Here is a 20,150-nt window from a genome sequence, read left to right as displayed (position 1 = left end):
TATAGTTGAGGAGACTGAGGCATGTCTTCAAAAGAATGTCTTACCCATCCAGCCCAAAGTAGATAATGCATTATACCTGAAGTTGGGAAGACCTCAATTCACATTGACCTCAGACACCTTGAATAAACTGAGTTTGAACCTCCAGGAGCTGGTGAAAGAGATTAAAAAAAGGAGGGTTGGAAAATAGGTGAAGAACTGGGAATTGTCTTAGAGACCCCAGACTAAAGGCTCGAGAAGCCCAGGCAGTCAGCAGGGTGAAGTGCCGAGGAAGGTCAAAGGGAATGAGACCAGAGAAGAGGCGGTGGCGCCATAGAGGTCCCTACATGTGGCGACTCCTCTTTCTGGGGTCATGGGTGGCCACATGTGGTTTTCAGTGTCTGGTTGGTAAAACCGGCCTATTAACTCAGTGGAGGACATTGCCAGACAGCCTCTTTCTCTGGAGATTAAGACAGAAGCAAAAGGATAGAGCCTGCCTCAGTGGCAACATGAACCAGCTGAAGAGAGGACAGCCTTCTGACCTTGTCAAGGTGTGCCCTTTAGCCTTCTCTTAGTGCTGACGGAAATCACTCTGCTGTTAGTACTGTGTGGGCAGTCACAGACAGTGAGAGGATTCTGGGAAAGTTGTTCTCAGAGTCATGGGGAGGCCCAGGAGAAGTGGGCAGAACCACTGACCCAAGCCAGGGAAAGGGTGGTTAGTCATTAGCTCAGGGGGTGGCAGTCGTCTGCTCTAGAAAATGACCTGAAAATGAGAGCTATTAAAAGATGCTCCGGTGATGCTCACTTGAAAAACCATCAGTGGTGCTCTGCAATGACCTGCCTCCCTCAGTGCCATATCTTTCCCTTGTAACAAATAGGGGTCTTCAACTGTGACTACCGGTCAGGGATGTTACAGCGGGGAGTCCTATTGTGTATGGGTTGGACTGGATATCTCCCTTCTGACCTTCAAATTTTGTGAGTCTGGGAAGTAAGTGTAGTCAAGAAAAAGAAATACATGGACCAGGGGTGGCTAGGTGGAGCAGTAGGTAGAGCACCCAGCCTGGAGTCAGGAGAACCTGAGTTCAAATCCGGCCTCAGTCCAGACACTTGACACTTACTAGCTGTGTGACCCTGGGCAAGTCACTTATCCCCATTGCCTCACCCCCCCAGAAAAATGCCATGTCTGTTTGCCTCACTCTGCACCTGTAGTCCCCCACCTCCTTGCCCAGAGATTGGCGGTATGCTTCACCATTGGTCCCCTGAAGTCACCATCAGGGACTGGTGCTCTGAAGTGTTTCTATGTTGTTTTCCTTGAATGTTATTAGGGTTATGGTGTAAAGTGCCCTCTTGGCTCTGCTTACTTCTCTGTGTATCAATAGTTCATATAATTCTCCCCAAGTTTCTCTAATTTTGCATCTTTATCATTTCTTATGTATAATACCATTCTTTTGCATGAAAACAGTTTCTCAGAAACATGATGGTGACCTGGAGGTAGGGGGTGGGAGCCGGCATATTTTATTTTGAAATTAAGTTTATTATTATTATTATTTTTTAATTATAAAAATTATTTTTTTCTCTTCCACGACTGCACTGAGGGAGAAGGGAAAGGAGAAAAGCAAAACCCTTGTAATCAGTCTCCACAGCCAAATGAAACAAATTCTCATCTTGTCCATGTCCAAAAAATGTGTGTCTCGTTTTGCCTAATAGCTAACATTTATTTAACACCTATTATGTGCCAAGCGTTGGGCTAAGCACTTTACAATTAGGATCTCATTTGATCCTCAACACAACCATGGGAGGTAGGTGCTGTGATTATCCCTGTTTTACAGTTGAGGAAACTGAGTCAGGCAGAAGTTAATTGACTTACCCAGGGAAGCAGAAACCGCAATCATGACAGGAGACCCTGGGTACTTATTTAACTTGTAGGTAATACATTGATTTCTCTCCCCATCCCCTTCTCTTTTCAGTTTCTTTTCTAGAAATGAATGCTTTCTCTTTCATCTTGACATTGGAGGAAATTAAGCTTCTTTCCTAAGCCTTTTCTCAAGTTTTTGCCTTTTTCTTATGGGGGGGGAGGAGTGGGAGGAGAGAGGTGGTGGCAGAGAAATCTAGGTGATTTTTTTCCGAGCTCAGTAACTGGTCGTTGGTGCCTCTGTGGGACAAATGGAATCATTTACAATCTAGTTTGTAGTTTTTCTATGAATAAATTCTGTTTTTCAATATGAGTACAAACAGGGTATTATTATGGGCAAGATCCACATGATGACTTAGCTAAAAACCTAGATTACAATAAGAACATAACTTTTTTAGTATGATTTTTTTAAAAAAAGTATTGCAATTTTAGTCCCCCCCCAACTTGATTCCCCCAACTTTTCAAGGTCCCTCTGACTCAAATTCAGTCATTTTGCTCTAGTGATTTTAACGTTTCTGAAAATCTTACACCTCTTTTTAATGATGGTCACAGGCTGGTTAATATTGCTTTCAAAAGGAGAACATAAGCTACAAATATAAGTCGATATTAGTAACATTATTAAATTATCATTATTATTATTATTATTATAGGCAGTGTGCCTCTGTCTGTTTGACCCTCAACAGATCTCTGTGGTGCTCTAGATGGTGCTGACCTGCTCTGGTAGAGAGTTCCCTGTATCGATGAAATCACAAGTCCAGTCTTTATGCCTCTTCCTTTCCTGCCTCAGTCTCCCCCTTTAGATTGTAAGCTTCTTGAGGGCAGGAACTGACTTTCTTTTTATAAACTGTATCCCCCAGCTTAGCACTGTGCCTGGCACACAGTAGGAACTTAATAAACACTGATTGGATTGGATTATCCCTACCCCTATTGTTAACGAGATGCCAACACATTCTTTCTTCTGGGTTGGAGGAGATGTGAGCCCTCCTCCTGGCCTTTTCCTCTTGTCCTGACTCAGATGGGTCATCACCTACTTCCTCACACGCTTAACCAGTGACTAACCGCAAACCACATGGCCAGGGCCTGGCTTGTGTATTTCACAAGCTGGTGAAAGAAGGGAAAGGCCCCAGTTAATTTTTTTCTTTCCCAGGTTGAATTGTAGAATTACAAGATTGCTGTAGAGTGTGAAGGGGAATGCCTGAACTCTGAATGTGGCCTGGGGATCCCTGCAGGGCAGAGTTCCAGGCCTGCCTTCTGCCCTGGAGGCTGCACTTCTGGGAATACTACCTGGGATTTCATTAGTTCCTTTGTCTGAAATGGCACATGTTAAGCTTGTGGCCCACAAGAACCTCCAGATCTTTTTCTTAACAGCTCTTCACTTCTGTTCTCATGCCTTTGCTTTGTTGAACTCAAGCATACGACTTGACACGTATTCCCTTAATTTTGGTGAATTGAGGTTGAGTTCGGTCATTTTCCCATCCCTTCATTCCTCCATGGCAGACAGCTCAAAAGGGCCCTGAGTGGATTCACTGTTGGAAAGGGGGAAAGAGGTGGAGGCGGATGGTTGAGCCCCAGCATCTACTCAGTCACAATAGACAAGAAGGGGACCTTCCTCTTGGCCCTGAGTCACCTGTGGCCAGAAGCCATCCCCAGGGCTCTCCTCTGGTCAAGTAGAACCAGACTCTGAGGATGGCCTCCTTCTTCATGGGACGATCTCTCAGGGCCTACTATGTGCCAGGGTGCCGCTAGATGCTGGGAACAGAAAGACAAAAACCGGCCTCCGTGCTCCCAGTCTCTCCCCACCACTCCAGCCCATCCTCCACTCCCCTGCCCAGGTGATTTTCCCAAAGAGCAGGTCATTCTTCTACCCAGTAGACTCCAGTGTCCCCCCATTACCTCCCGAATAAATTGTTATTTCATTTTTATCTCATTCTTTTGAAATGTCTATTTTTGTATTTTTTAGCATACATGATTAATAGTGTTATTACATCGTATAATTTAAAAGTAAAGGTACACACTTCAGTGTATATTTGCGCAAAAATGTTTTCCTTAGAGGATTGAGTGGAAACTCCTGTTTTAGAGAAGGGGTCAAACCAGAGTAAGATCCTCTATCAAAGGAAAGGATGGATCTGGGAACTTGGTTGGGGGGGGGAGGGGGCTGCTTCCCTGTTGCCATCTGGGATTTCAGCTCTTTCCCTTATCCTGAGATCATTACAATCCAATCCAATTTAGCACACATTTATTAAGCACCTACTATGTGTTAAGTACGGTGCTAGGTGCTGAGCATACAGAGACAAAAGTGGATCAGTTCCTGTCCTCAAGGAGTGTCTATTCTATTGCAGGGGGGTGGTGGTGAGGATAGAAATACTCTCTTGAAATTATTTCTTATATGTTAACAAACCCGGTATGACTGTCTAAATGTTTGTTGCATTGAATGAAGTTTGGGGGAGAAATCCCCAACTCTTTCCAAACTAAAATCTCTGCATTGCCTTATTCTAAAAATTGTTCCTTTTTGGGTAGGCTAACTCTGTGGGAAGGAATTTTCCCAGGCGTGTTGAGGGTCAATGAGTCACATCTCACTTCTTCTTCTAGAGGATTGGAACACTGTCTCCTGTTTTCTTTGCCCAAGTCACTCATTCTTTAGGCTTTCAAGGCCCCTTTTATCCTAAAACAAATTCCTTGGCTTGGTATGTCTTCCCAGGAGTTCGTGAGTGTCTGGGTCCGGGATCCTCGCATTCAGAAGGAAGACTTCTGGCACTCCTACATTGACTATGAGATCTGCATCCATGTGAGTAGAAGATTCACCCTAAGGAACAGGGCAAAGGCAAGGGGGCTCATAGGTGTTTGATGGGGAGTCATGGGGGACTTGGAGAAGAATGGAAAGGGTTTTGACTTTAGAGAAGTTAATTTTCATTAACGCTTAATGCGATGACCATCAAGACTTGATATTTTCTGCAACTTTTAAAGCTGGCTCCCAAAATTATTTTAGAAACCTAGTTCAGTTTTAGAGTAATCATAATGATGATGATGATGATAAACAATAATGATAATGATACAATTAACGATGATAATGACAATAAATAACAGCGATGATGGTGATGATGAAAACAATAACAAGCATAGCTGAATCTGAGAGCGGAGAGAAATAAAATAACACAGAAAGCATTTCTTGAACCTTAAAGTGCTTATAAGTGTCTAAGGTTGGATTTCATTTAGCATAAGGCATGGTACATGGTGAGATGCTAGTTGTCTGACTGAGTGACTTCAGTTTTAGGGTTCTAATATTTAGGTCACACTGCCTCTCCTTAATGCTCTGGTGAGTGTGGAACTTTCCATTCCCAGATAGGATGAAATTTGAAATTCCCTCATTAAATGCTCCTTTGTTTCTTGCTTTTTTGGTTTTTTTTTCTTTCCTTTTTTTGGGGACAGGGCATAGAACATATGACTAAACTAAATAAATTCCATAGATAAACAGATGTGTATTTCCCCTTAAGAGATGCAAAATATTTCACACTTGTAATTAGAAAGTGGGGAGTGAGTAATTGCGTGGAATTAATTTACCTTAGTCCAGAGCCTGAGTCATTTTGCCTATGGGGGGAAAAAATCCCAAGACCCAACAACAACACTAAAGAGTAGCTAGTTTGTCATGTTACTTGGAATAAGACCAGAGTATGAGCATGGAGGGGAAATTATGAGTGTCCATGGTTTTTCCTGGTTCATAATGGCCGTCCTTTAAGATGGAGATAGGAGGACTAGTCTAGGGTTCTATGTTTATTTGGATCTTAGATTTCATCAGTCAGTCATTAAACATTTATTAAGCACCTACTGTGTGCCAGGCACTGTGCCAAGCCAGGAAGCAAGGAAAGGCAAGACAGTCGCTGCCCTCAAGGAGCCTACAGTCTAATGGGTGAGACAACATGCAAAACTATGTGCCGACAAAACAGAGACAGGATCTGTTGGAGATGGCCACCACGGGGAAGGCACCAGCATTCAGGGAGATCAAGAAAGGCTTCCTGTAGGAGGTGGCATTTTAGCTGGGCCTTGAGGGAAGCTGGGGAAGACAGGAGATGGAGATGAGGAGGGAGAGTATTCATTTCATGCCCAGGGAGCAGCCGGTGCAAGCGCCTGGAGTCTGGAGATGAAATGTTTTGTTCCAGGAGCAGCAGGAAGGGAACTCCAGGCAAGGAAACTCCCTTTTCTGTTGGTGCTGTGTCTTGTGCCATTTATAACCTTAGAGGGGGGATTTCATGGGTAAGTGACTTGCCCAAGGTCACACTGCCAATATCTGTTGGAAGTGGAACTTGAACTCAGGTCTTCCTGACTCTGAGGATAACTTTCCTTCCCCTGCCCCAGGCTAATTTTTCATGATTCAGAATTTTTTTCTGGAGAATTTTTAGTTCAGCCTTCTGTGGAGGCTCAGTTGAAATAGAAATTTGGTGATTTCTCTCTTAATCTTGATCTTCACAGGGTTCTAGATCAAAGGAAAGCACTTCATAGGGTTCTAGAATGGGGAAGCTTTTCTTTATGTCCCCAGTGCTTAGCGCAGTGCCGGCACACAGTAAGCACTTAATAAATGCTTGTTCCCTTTCCTTCTCCCTTTGCCGGGGCCTCCCTAATCTTGGCGCCTTCCCTCCAAGGGGTACACCTCCAGTGGATCCTGTGTTTGTACTGAGTTGTTTGCATGTCATCTCCCCTGCTAGAATGGAAGCTCCTTGAGGGCAGGGGCGGCTTTTTGCCTCGCATTGATCTCATCCACGTCGATGCTTCACCTGAAGCAAAGAATCCACGTAAAGCTGAGCGGGCTGACCGGTGTCCATTTCCTTTCCCTAGACCAACAGCATGTGTTTTACGATGAAAACCTCGTGCGTCCGGAGGCGGTTTCGGGAATTTGTGTGGCTCCGACAGCGACTTCAGAGCAACGCGCTGCTGATGTAAGTGAAAGCCTGGCCATGGCGCCTCGAGCCCCTCTCGGTCCCGGTCCCGGTCTCGGTCCCCTTCCACCTGGCCCGCTTCCATGGGCAGGGCGTCGGGGCCGCCCCCAGACTTCAGCCCTCGGCCGCCGGGCGCCTCTTCCCTAACCGTCTCCTCGCTCTGGCCGGCTCTGTGCGCTCACACGGCCGGCGATCGCCCTGTTCTGGCCGTTGGCGCCTGCCCCTGGACGGCTGCGATCTCCTCGGCATTGGCTCCAGCCCTCGGTTAATTATCTCCTTTTCACTCGATCCAGCTTGCCTTGTGTATGGTGGCTTGCAGGTTTCTCTGTCCCTCCTTATACCGCGAGCCCCTGAGAGGCCGGACTGTCTTTGGCCTCTTTTTGTATCCTCGGGTCTTGGCACGGTTCCCAGCACATAGCAGGACTTTTTGTTGTTCAGTCACGTTCCACTCTTTATGACCCCATTTGAAATTTTCTTGGCAAAGATACTGGAGTCTTTTGCCACTTCCTTCCTTCTCCAGCTCATTTTACAGATGAGGACACTAAGGCAAGCAGGATGAAGGGACTTACCCAAGGTCACATAGCTAGTAAGTGTCTGGGGTTATAGGTGAACTCAGATTTTTTTGACTCCAGACCTGGTGCTCTAACCACTGTGCCATCTAGCTGCCCTAGGAGGTCCTCAGTAAATGATGGTTGATCGGTCTCTCCCTCTCCAATATAGTCTCTGCAGAATTCATCTGTGTCAGTATAGTTCTTACCAGGTCACTCCCCTGCCCATCTAGTGTTTCCTGCAGTTTGCCTCTGGGACAGGATACATTCTCCCCAGCTTGGCATTTAAAGCCCCTCACGGTCTGGTTTCAGCCGATGTTACCAACTTATTTGACATTCTTCCCCATTCTGGGCAGGTGAGGCCACTGGATGCTCCCAGAATCCCACAGACCTTTGCACAGGGCCATCCTTCTTGCCTGGAATGGTCTCCTTTCTCACCTCTGCCTCTTGAAGTTGGCCTCTCTTCCTTCCGAAGCCCCTTCTGGTCCCACCTCCAAAGGGAAGCTTTTCCAGAGCTGCCCCACCCCCACCTTGTTATCCTCACAATTAGATTCTATTTACTTATTTGTATATCCTTGCATCTCTCTCCCACCTCTCCGGTACAGCCTGAGAATCATGAAGGCAGGGGCTGTTTTCACTTGTATCTCTGGCCTTTAGCAGGTGCCTGGCACATATTAGGCCCTGAGGAAATGCTGGCTGGATTGTTGAATTGAATTTAATACTTTCCCCCAAAATAATGAGTCCAACCCCACATTTCTTTCATTGCTGTGTCTAAGTTGGCAACTTTGAAAAGACTCCTCTGGGCTTTCCTGGCTTCTTGCTTGTCACTGGCAGTGAATAAGTAGTTTCTTTTTCCTGCAAGTTCAGTTATTACGTTCCGTATGAAGATGAAAAGCTGTGATTCCCCCCTGCCCCACTTTGTGTTCCTTCACTGTGTGTTGGTGAAAGTAGCTTGATTACAAGATTACTTCATTTGGGTTTTTTTCTTTCCCTTTTCTGTATTATTAGACAGCTTCCCGAACTTCCTTCTAAAAACCTGTTTTTCAACATCAATAATCGGCAGCACGTTGATCAGCGACGTCAAGGCCTGGAAGAATTTCTGAGAAAGTAAGTGTGTGTGTGTGTGTGTGTGTGTGTGTGTGTGTGTGTGTGTGTCCAGCCCTGAGCACTGTGCTTGGTGCATAGTAGGTGCTTCTTGTCAAGTTGAATTGAAATTCTCAGCAATAGTTCACAGGAATATGTATATACTTCTTTGTGGACATGTTGCTTTCTCCAGTAGGAACTTTACCAAGAAAACTTTACCAAAGCCTCCAGGGAGTCAAGCTAGAAATCAGGGACATGTAGATTTAGAACTGAAAGGGACCCAAGAAGTTGTCTAGTGCAGTGATCTCTTTTTACAGATGAGGAAACTGAGGCCAACTCAGGCTAAGCAACAAGTCCACAGTGTCACGGTGGGATTTGAACTCAGCCTCTCCCAAGCTGCCTCCCCAGTCTAAGCTCCTTCATGGCTTGGGCTGTTATTGTCTTTGCCTTTGCAGCCTCAGGGCCTAGCAGTGTGCTGGGGGCATTTTGGGAGATTAATAAATGCTGATTGTATTGAGTGGTGGGTGCCGTTTTCAAAGGGGGATGGTCATACAAATGTAAGGTGGGTTTACTGCAGTTTCCCTCCCTAGAGGACAGGGTGGGATGACACTCCTTTGTCAGGTTTGGGTTCCCATTCAGGTTCTAGGTCTGAGGTCCTTTCCAGCTCAGATACTGATTTTTCTTTCTGAGCCTGTAAAGAAGAGTCTATCCATGTCCTGTATTGGAGCGCCACCCCGTGGTGGTCCAGGTGCATGACACCTTGGGCGTGCTCTGGTTTTCTTTTTTTCTTTCTGAGGCTTTTCCTCGTGGAAAACCGCCCAGGCAGCCTGGGTCACGTGCTTCTGCAGAGCCAGAGGAGCAGGCCCCAGCTCCTGCAGCAATCCAGGGCTGCCTTCATTGGGGAGAGACGCTGCAGGCCTCCACACCCATCAGGGAAATAGGATTGCTTAGAATTTGTAGGGTTGGCACCAGCTGGGTCCAGTCTGCCCAGACTTCTCTGGGCATCGGGAGAGGAGGGTTGCAATGCTCCTCTTTGGCCAGGGAAGCAGCCAGAATGTGTCAGAGGGAGGGCCTGAACCCTCTGGTCTTCCCAGCTCTCTGTCTACTGGACCATACTGCCTTTTCTAAAACAAACAGAGCTGAATGACGCTTCACACCAAGTCTGGGTCACACTCTGATTTTATACAAGCTGATGGGGGTGGAGGTCCAGCCCTGAGTATAGGACACACCCAAATAATAGATGAATAGAGGGAAATTGGGGAGAGAAAAGAAGAGGCAGGGGAAATGAGAGGGGAAGGACAGAAGAAAGGGGACCAGAGGAGCAAGTCAGAGACAGACAGTCACCAGACTGAGCCCCTGGAAACCCTCACCATCAGTGTCCTTTAGAGCAGTCCTTTGCTTGACAGAGATCTTAGGGAGCCTTCCCAGGCCCTCCCCCACTCCCCTTCTCCACATTTTAATGCACCTCGTAAGAAGAACATGAGTCCCCTCCCACATCAGTGTTCTGTCTGCCTCCCATGAAAATTACTTTGCTTTTATGTTGTAGGTAAGGTGGATTTACTTTTCTGGATGCATTTTGTTTCCCTTTAAGCCTTCCTATCCCCCCTCCCCTCCATATAAGTCTGGGGGCTCCAGGTATAGTCTTCAAGAGTACCACATGACTGTAGGTTTTTCTTAAAGACCCTGCTCTTCTTCTGGACAGGAGCCATGTACCTATCATCGGCTTTCCTCGGTCAGGGCTGGGCAAGGGGCTGACTACAGCTTATGTGCCCTCTGGGATGGGGGCAGGGGTGGACAGAAGCTGCTTCTCTTTGGTCTGTCGGGAGGTCAGGGGTTACTGTTTGAGTCCTCCCCTGAGGCCTTGGCCTGGCCTTTGGGTCAAGGATCACATCCTGACCTCAGGAGATCTGTCCAAGTGAAGGTCAGAGAGGGGGAAGGTGTTCTCCATCCCCGCATCAGTGAAATTACAAATCTCAATTCAACAAAAATTTATGAAGCTTCTATTCTGTGCGCCGAGTAGTGAGCTGAGGATAGAGAGATAAAAAGAACTGCTCCTGCCCTCCAGGAGCTTACAGTCAACTCGGGGGAAAAGACTTCAGAGAAGTCAGTAGAGCATGGGTGCAGCGGTGTGGACAGCACAGTGATGGGGGCAAATATATGTTATTGTTAAGTGCATTAAAACGTCAAATCTACTGTGCTTACGGATCTGTTTTTAAAAATGTCAATTTTTCCAAGCTGCAAACTGAAAGCATTAGCAGTAGATAGCGTTCCATCTTCCCCAGATGATTAGTATTCAAAAGGCCGTTCTGGAGGAAGCTCATTCCTGCTACGTTGCTGCATTCAAGGCATCTTTGAAACAAAGTCCACTTCAGAGCTGTACCGGTCTAGTAATAATGAAGATAGTAGTAGGAGCTGGCCTTTGCAAATAAGTGAATTATGGTTTACACAACGTTTTACACACTTTTTGTCATTTGAGGCTCCCGCCACCCCTGTTAGGTAGGGTTTCCTTACAAGATGATTCCCATTTCACAGATGAGGAAACTGAAACTCACCTCAGAACTTGTGACTTCCCCACAGTCGCACAGCCACTAAGGGTCAGAATTCCTAGTGTGGCCCTCTGTGCTCCATCGAAACCCTCCCAAATTGGTCTCCATAGAGAGCTATAGAAGATGCAAAACCACAGGCACCTCCGAATGAAAGCCAAGAGTATTAAAATTATTATTAAATTATTAGTCTAATGAATATTTATTAAATTATGATAATGACATTATTTGAAAATCTGTTGTAATCATTCTGGTAGAGTTAAAAGGGCACCTCTTAGATTTGAGTCCCCACTCTGACACTGCCTGGCTGGGAAAGCCACCTTGCAAGCCTCAGTTTCCTCATCTATAAAATGGGGACAATTATGCCCACTCAGTAGCTGATTCCCAGGATTTTGGCAGACCTTAAAATGCTATACAAACAGCAATGGCTGTCATTCCTACATTTCTCCAATGTGATTAGTTGTTGGGTTCATATGTCTTTTAAGTAAAAATTCTTGTGCCCCACATGTATAACTTGTGTAGGATGGCATTTTTTTTCCTTCTACTGATTAAATGTAAAATAGATTTTGCTCTGATATTTACATGATGGGAAAGTTACAGAATGAAACAGTAAGGGGGGGGGGTCTTTGCAAAAAGTCTGCTCCTAGGGCCTTAGGCAGCTTCCTATATTTTTCTAGTAGTAATAATACTAGTTTGATGCAATGCCTTCATGTTTTTGCAAAGCACTTTATATGCACGATCGAATAGCTACCATTTATAGATAGTACTACAAGAATTGCATAGTGCATTGCAAATATGAACTCATTGAATCCTCACAACAACCCTGGAATTCGGTGCTATTGCTATCTTTATTTAGCTGATGAAGGAACTGAGGCAGAAGGAGGTGAAATGACTTGCCCAGGGTCACACTGCTAATAACTGTCTGAGGCTGGATTTAAACTTAGGTCTTCCTGATTCCAGCGCTAGTGCTCTCTCTACCCACTGTCCCACCTCACTGCCTAATTTGAATGTCAGGTGTCATTTGGTAGGTACAATTATTATTACCTCTACTTCACAGATGAAGATACTGAAAGTCAGAGACATTAGGTGACTTGCTGATAAGGGGAGACAAAGGGAGAGAGGCAGGGCTGAAGTAGTGAGCTGGCATCTACTGCCGACCTTTCCTAACCTTGGCATCTGGTTTTCCTATTTAAAAATTTCTCTTAGTTTATGTAGGTGAATAGGATTATACATTTGAAGCTGGTAGGGAGCTTACTGGCTGAATCCAGGCCTGCTAGCACATCTTCTTCCCAGTCGTGAATGTCGGCCGGCATGCCCAGTTCACCTGCTTGATTCAGAAGGCCCTGAGAAAGCATCCTCCCCTTTCCTGTCGGAAGTCTGTGTTCAGTAGAGGGCACCAGAACACAGATCATGGATGTCTTCAGTGATTCTGACCAAGTTTGCTTTCTTTCTTGAATGGTTGCATGCAAACAGTCAATTTGTTGTTTTTGAGACAGCCTAAATCCAACAGTTAACCTTCCCCCTTGTCCAAAAAGGCATCTGCTATTAGGCCAGGTTCCAAGAGACACTGGAAATCGTGAGGCAACGTGACAACAGATTGGTGCAGTCCAGTGGTGCTTTTCATTAGAATTGTGTGAGTATAATGTACCTAATAAAATCAAAGTGAGGGAAACCAGATTTTGGACTGTCCAGTATAAAGGGGAAAATGCTTTATCTCTGTACAGCTTCAGCTTGTGAAGCCAAAGGAATGACTTCAATGGTTTGTGTGTCTTCTCTTTTAACATCACCTGCATTTCCCAGTATCCCTCACTCTCTCCCAGAGAGCCATTCAAAAGGAAGACTTTGGATGCATGTTACATGCAGCTTCCCGGAGTCAAGCCTTCCTTTTTGCTCCTTCCTTCTACAAAAGTGCTGACTCTTAGTATTACATTGTAAATGTATTTTGTGAGGCAGATTTGTTTAAAATAGCCATTGTTTGTTTAAAATCCCTATTCCATTGGAGCATTTGTTTGAGCCCTCAGTCTTTTATATTAGATTTGTTTAGAGTCCCCGTTAAATGTGAAGTGGTTTAAAAACATTCAGTTTTTTTGAGGGTCTCTAGTGTCATTCATCATCCCCGATTATGGGTCACTTCTTATGGGAAAACTTGAGTCACTCCCATTGGTGGTTGGTCCTTTCCGCCTGCCCAAATGACCACGTGTTCACGTCTCTGTTTACAGGTTGTAGGCCTCTCTTCCACCCAGGAGAATGTAGGCCACCTGAAGGCAGGCAGTTTTTCATTTTGTCTTTGTATCCTCAGCACCCAGTACCCAGCACCCATGAATGCTCACACTTATTTATGATCACACTTGACGTGGTGTATCTGTTCTCCCTGCTCCCTACCTCTACCCCCAGGAGAATGTAGGCCGCCTGAAGGCAGGCAGTTTTTCATTTTGTCTTTGTATCCTCAGCACCCAGCACCCAGCACCCATGAATGCTCACACTTATTTATGATCACACTTGACGTGGTGTATCTGTTCTCCCTGCGCCCTACCTCTACCCCCAGGAGAATGGTAATTTCTTGAAGTCGGTTTTTTAAATAGTTTCAGAGTTCTGGAGCTGGAAGGGACCCCAGAGACCTTCTAGTCCAACCTGTTCATCTTATCGATGAGGAAACTGAGGCAGAGAAGGGAAGGTCACACAGGTAGTAATGGGTAGGATTTGATCTCAGACCTTCTGACTTCCAAAACCAGGAGCCTTTCCACTGGATCATTTTGTTTTTGTATCCCCAGCACAATATATGGCACGTAGTAGGTTCTCTAGATTGGATCGGGGTTGGTTTAGAGAAAGTATGGTAAATATAAGAGGGCAGAATGATGGAGCTCCAAATTAAGAGAAGCATGCCACGGAGGGGTGATCTATACTGAGGCCTGCTGGACCAGGGTGAATGCCCATTTCCTTTTCCTTAGTAATTCCTCGTAGGATGATTTTTTTTTTTTCCTGCTCCCACAAAAAACGAAAGGAAGCCTTTTTTATTTTTAATTTAAAAACATGTTCCAGTACTCCAGGACCGGCAGAGTGTTCTCCAATCCAGCTTAGTGCCCAGGAAATGGAGCCGCTTCAGACGGCCCGGGATGCAGCTGCTTCCGAAAAGGGTCCTCAGGAGGGTTCTAGCATCCTTCCTCCCGCCTGACCCCGCCCGGCTGCGCCCCACCCTGCCCGGGCTCAGCCTGGGAGGCTGCGGCGGGAGCGCTCCGGCGCCTCGCCGGTCTGCCCTCCAGGTGGCGCCATTAAGCAGGAAAGAAAACGCTGGACTAATGAGTCCAACGTAAAGTAAAATTGGAAATTGAATTATAGCCGGAGAAAAGGGACAGTAGCCTTGAGGTTCGGCTCAGGCCGGCTCTTATCACGTTCGTGGCTGCTCCCATGTGTTAGCTTGCTCGCAAGTTAATAACGGCGCTTGAGCAGTTCAAGGCTTGGGCGAATTGCTTTAGACATGAAATAAAGCCAAAATGAATTTGTGTCCGATATCATTGACATTAGTGCTCATTACTTCTGTGGTGTAATGCCTCAAACCATCGGAAATCAATTTTAAAGATTGCCCATTATTTTATAAAGAAAATAAAATACATTTCCAACAGCAACAAAGCAGTTAAGTTCAATCTCAGAAAGAGTTACTTATCCCGGGCTGGAGGGCAGGAAGGGGCTGGAGGTAAGCGGCAGGAAGCCCTGCGTGAAACTGTACCCCACCCCCCCATCCACGACCCTCCCCCCACGCCCAGCACAGAAAAGTTGATTGGGCTGGGCGGGGTCCTTGCCGAGCTTCTCCTCATTGGAAATATTTAATGCATGAGAGCTATTTGCAAATGCAGAAAGCAAACTTTCTGAGTGGGGTCAGACTGAGGATAGTGGCTGGAATTGGGTGTTGTGTGCCGTTTTTTCATGGAATGAGCACATTAGAGATTTTTGTTTTTGTTTTTTTGGAGGGGTGAGTAGGGGGGCAAGGCAAAGAAGAATGATTTAGATCTCTGGCTTGGAAATGTCACATTAAAAAAAAATCAACCCTTCAGTCTTCCTTGGGTGGCCGGAAACTTGTGCCGCTTAGAAATTCTTTTGGGACCCGGACTGGAAAAGGAAACCTCGGTCTGTTTTGTTTGTGGAGCAGATCTGTATGGATATGTGTGTGTGTGTGTGTGGTTGTGATTGATTTTTTTTGTTTGATGCAATGCTTTGCTAAGTATGTTTACACATGTGTTCACATACATATAAATGTATATGCCATGTCGTTCAAGGATACAAGCACTTAGCAAAGCACGATATTAAAAAATACATTGTGTACATGTGTACACATATACATAAAATAGGTTAAGGTACTAGGTACTGGGATAGGTGTAGACACATCGACACACATGCGCGTGCATATTCATGTGTCTGGGCACAAATGCCCATTTTCAGTCTATGCATGCTATCACAATCTCTATATCAAGAGTCACATTCTCACACCTCTGTATGCATAGCCACATAATCTATATACCTGCACACATACACATTCATTCCTGTGTACATATCATATGTATAATTAAACACACTCACATCGACACACATACACACCTGAACATACATGCAGACATGTGCAAATACCAATTCCTCAGGATGCAAAGGCTCAAAACACATCTTCAAAAGAAAAAATATATTTATGTATATAATACACTTGTACATATGTCTAGGCATATTAGCTAACATTTATATAGCACTTACTATGTGCCGGGCACAGTGCTAAACGCTTAACAATTACTATCTCATTTGATCCAGGCTATCTCATTTTGAGCTATATATAGCCATCTCTATCTATATCATACATATGAGCCTAAATAAATGGAGTCTTTCCATCATATTGATGACCCTAGATTTTTAAGGAGATAAAAATAAACCCCATATGCGCACTCCTCATTTAGTCAAGTCTCCAAAAACAGAAAAAAATCAGGTCCATTTTGTTGGATGGGGAAGAAATCGGTATTCCACAGAGCTGGCTGTAAAGTTCTGTAATTCCACAGGCCTGTCTTTGAATTTTGGACAGCACTAATTCTGGCCACTTAAGTTGGTGTTTCAAGCTCCTGTGTCATGTCAGTTACAGGAAATTCACCTATCATTGAACAATGCATCAAAGATCAAACCCAGACCTTCCTGAGCTTGGGTAAGAGGTGATAGTGCTTAGGTTTACGTGAATGGTCGAATCAGAGGAAGTGTGTTTCCTAAACAGAGGATCTTCCATTACAATACATCTATGGTTACTCATCGGCTGGAATTTAGTATGCATGTAGTAATCTTCTCGAGACATAATTGTGATATGAGAGTTAGAATCTTTGGTCATATCTTTGGACAAATCTTTCTGTAACATAGGAGGTTTAACTTCACAGACATTCCTGGTGCCTCAGATTCTAGCCACATGTTTAATGAAACAAAATAATTCTTAAATTAGGTTGCTGATTCTAACAATCCAAATCCTGATGCAGGTAAAGATATTGGAGAAATGTTAAATTCAAATTTAGGATTATTAAAAAAATCTTACTTAAGCCAGACTTTATATGTCCATATCTAAGCATATACATATACATCTTATACGTTAAGGCAAATTTGTAAAACACGACTAAACTGTAGTTATCCTATTATTCACATGTACTTGTTTTAAACTAAGCATCCTTGAGAAACTTGACTTCTCAGTACTGTCCAACCAGTAAAGATCACTGAGCTGAGCTTGTGGTTAGCCATTGAAAAACTTCTTTAAAGGAGAATAAATTTCTATGATTATATAAGCAAAATATTTCTGTAATTGCTCCGCACAGCCGTGGCAGATGGGTAAATTGCAGAAATGCCCTTGGAGTTATTCTTATAACAGATGTCTTTCTCTATTAGCTTCATGTTTTTACTCACGTAAAATTCCAAATAATTTAATAAAAGTTAACATATGCTAACATCACCTTAATAGGTGTCTACCTTAATTGTAGGTCTAGCTGATGTGAACTTTCTCATATTTTTAAAAATGTTTTTCTTCTTCAGGTCTCCTTTCCAGTCTCCCAACCTTACGTATGTCTGTATTTTTAAATAGGATCCTACAAAATGCCCTTTTGCTCTCGGACAGCAGACTTCACCTCTTCTTACAGAGTCACTTAAGTTCTGAAGATATCGAGGCCTGTGTTTCTGGACAGACAAGATATTCTGTTACTGAAGCAATTCATAAGTTTGCTTCCTCAAACAGACGTTTTCCTGAAGAAGATGATGAGGGCGGAAAAAAAGACAATTCTATAGAGTTCGGCTCAGAAAGGTACTTTGTTACATTCGTTTTTTCATATATTATATGTGTATATGTATTTACATTCCACATATTTGTGTACAGACACACACACTCTTCACTTTTTTGTTGATGTAATACTAAGATAATGAAAAAATTAATTGACTGAGATTTTATTGAGCTGTGACAGCTCATCATAGAAGTCTTCACACACACCTCCACACTGAATTAATGAATGCAGTAGAAATTCAATTATCTGCATTCTGATTATGTGAATTTCATTTAGTCAGACTTGAATTATTCGCGTTTAAATTATCTAGCTAAAAAAATATCCAACTGCACTCCAAATGGCTAATTAAAAGTCCAAATTTCCTGTCTCTCTTTGTGACTGGAGATAATTAAAGTTCTCCTCTGTTACTCAGCCTTTGAGTGTGTTGTGAAAACCAATTTCCTCTTTTTATTATTTTTTTTCTCTCTCTTTTTTTTTTTTTTTGCAGTTCATCCTCCGGGCTTGGTCACAGTTGTAAAGACAACAGTCCACATGGATGTAAAACAAACCCAGCTCTTCAAGAATCCTGAAAAATAATCTTTATGTTACTATCTTAGAAATAGGAAATTATGCCCATGTCATAAGGACAGGGTTGGTTCACAATAGTACCTCTCTACATAAAGCACTTCTGTCAAGGAGATGTGATTGGTGATGTGTTCTCAAAGCTGTTGCCCCCCCACACCCTTTTTTTTTTTAAAGTTCATTAAGGGTTCCAAGTTAAGGATTTTATGTTGTCTTATTTTGTCAAGGCAGAGGAGAAGGAAAACACTCTTGGCTATGAGTCCTCAAAATGCCTAATACTGAATTTTCAGGATAAAAATGATTGATAAATTAGCTCCTGCTCCAATAGGAAATGATTTATGTTAATGTAAAGGTGTGAATTTAAACTTGCATGTGCATATGTAAAACCTTTGGTTTTGTTCAATTAAAAAATACACTTGGTACATAAACACAGTTTAAAACCAGGATATTGCATTTCCCCTACATTAACATGTCACTTTAAACAGACTTTTGAAACCTGTCATAGATTTTGCAGGCCATATTCTAGCAAGGACCATCCCCCACCGCAGTAGCTCAACAAGATTTGCTGATACTTTGTGGCTCCCTCCCCTATACAGGGAAAAACTGGGATGTTAGTGTGAATGTGTCCTAGGAGTCGGTCCTAGCTAGGGCTGCTCAGCTTTCTAGCCTGCTACTTATTGTGCACACAGATGGAACATACAGCTTAGGAACACTGACCAGTATTAAAATTCTTTTTACTCATGAGTGCAAATTCAAATAAATATAGCAACTAATGTCTCTTCAGACTTAGCAAAACATCTTCACAATCAAGGATCAGCCTAAGCCTCAAATTTGGAGATCCTCAGCTTTTGCTTTTATCATGCATTTGGCAGATAGAGATTCATTTATTTTCTTTCAAAATGTGTCATTTCTTCACTTGAAATTTCTCAGTATTTCTAGGGATTGTTACTAATGTCTTCATTAAGTGGAAAGACATATCTTAAAAACAAGCCTAAAGGTGATGTTTACCAAAAAGTATTCTGCTAGTTTAGGAAATAAGATTAACTAATTGATTATGCATTAAAAAAAAAAGTATTGATTCCCTTACCCCCTTTAAGGCTACACTTGAGAAATGTTGCAGTCAAGTAAAACATACCCTTAGATAACTTTCTGTTGACATAGCACTTTAATAAGATAATTATCCAAATTTCTTCCTTGTCCAGTTGCACAAAGTAATCAGTTTCCCTTTTGAGAAACTGGCAGGAAGATATTTACAAAGAAATGGAGGTAACTTGTTGCTTCTCTTAGCTTTCCTCCTGGAGGCTGGAGGAAGATGGTTGCAAAAGGCAGTTAATATCGGGAGTATTTTTGTCATTCTATTATTAATAAACTCCTAATGGAGGTCAAAGGATTGTACTGAAATAACTACACAAAACAAAAAATGGAAGACAAGAATTGTCCTCTTAATTTTGCTGTCTTGCTTTCTTGTTTGGTCTAAACTCTTAATAGATTTTGCTTAGGATCTTGATTTAGTATGTGAGGCCTGTTACTGCATCATGGGAGAGCCATTAATTGAAAACGGGGGAAAACCCCCCCACAAGATTTAAGAGCTTTTCTAATCACCCTGGTAACGGTACAGGGGTAAGGGAAGAAGGAGGGGGTGGCTTGCCATCTAGGTATTAGATTTATTTATTTATTTTTCTTAGCAATATATGTTTGAATTTACAATCACTATTTCACTTTTGGAATATTTTTAGAAAACATGTTATCAGCCATAAATTTTACTGTTATTTTTAGATCTCGTAACATAAATATCAAAATGTCTACCTTGTGATTTGTTCCGTAAGATTCAGTGGATTTTTGTTTCTAAATTAAATGTGAACAAATCTAGTCTGGCCTGTTTGGTTTATTTCTGAGAAACAAAAAAAAATCTTTCTTTTTTTCATTGAGATCTTTATTTTTATTGTTTTTTTCAAATCACCTAAAGAATGCTGGCAAATTGAATTTAGTTTTCCCAAATGGTTGTTTTACAGTTAAAGTTTGGGGATATTATTTTTGGTTTGGTTGTTTTGATTTCCAAACACAGGACGACTAAATAAGTTATTTCCTGCCAGTCTCATGAATTTGGATGTGAGATAGCAGTTCTGTTGAACTTAACCTCTCCCACCCCCACCCCCCATTTCCATGCTTTGTTCAAATCTTCGATGGCATTCTTACTTACCTGGATTGATTCCACATAAACCTTTCCATGGAGGCAAAAACACTTAGGGAAACTTATGGAGAGTAAGTGCCATTCAGTGATTTTTATTTAAAATTTTTTATTTAAAAAATAAATATAAAAA

At 43.1% G+C, this 20,150-nt stretch overlaps 1 protein-coding gene across 2 annotated transcripts in view; it reads left to right on the top strand.

Moving 5' to 3' along the window:
- LOC114050620 (sorting nexin-10) overlaps positions 1-17,945 on the top strand; it is a 70,321-nt gene extending 52,376 nt beyond the window's left edge. For both annotated transcript variants that reach the window (XM_027872453.1, XM_027872452.1), the window contains exons 3-7: positions 4,587-4,673; positions 6,716-6,816; positions 8,373-8,471; positions 17,076-17,291; positions 17,756-17,945. In XM_027872453.1, the coding sequence (XP_027728254.1) occupies positions 4,587-4,673; positions 6,716-6,816; positions 8,373-8,471; positions 17,076-17,291; positions 17,756-17,837 (585 nt within the window). In that variant the 3' untranslated portion in view covers positions 17,838-17,945. The remainder of the gene's footprint in view (positions 1-4,586; positions 4,674-6,715; positions 6,817-8,372; positions 8,472-17,075; positions 17,292-17,755) is intronic.
- The last annotated feature ends 2,205 nt before the right edge of the window (positions 17,946-20,150 follow it).

Source organism: Vombatus ursinus, unplaced genomic scaffold (assembly GCF_900497805.2).
Source record: "Vombatus ursinus unplaced genomic scaffold, bare-nosed wombat genome assembly UNPS02014799.1, whole genome shotgun sequence".
NCBI classification, from domain to species: Eukaryota; Metazoa; Chordata; class Mammalia; order Diprotodontia; family Vombatidae; genus Vombatus; species Vombatus ursinus.
The sequence above is the reverse complement of the archived record's forward strand: the minus strand, read 5'-3'. Positions and strand labels throughout refer to the sequence as shown.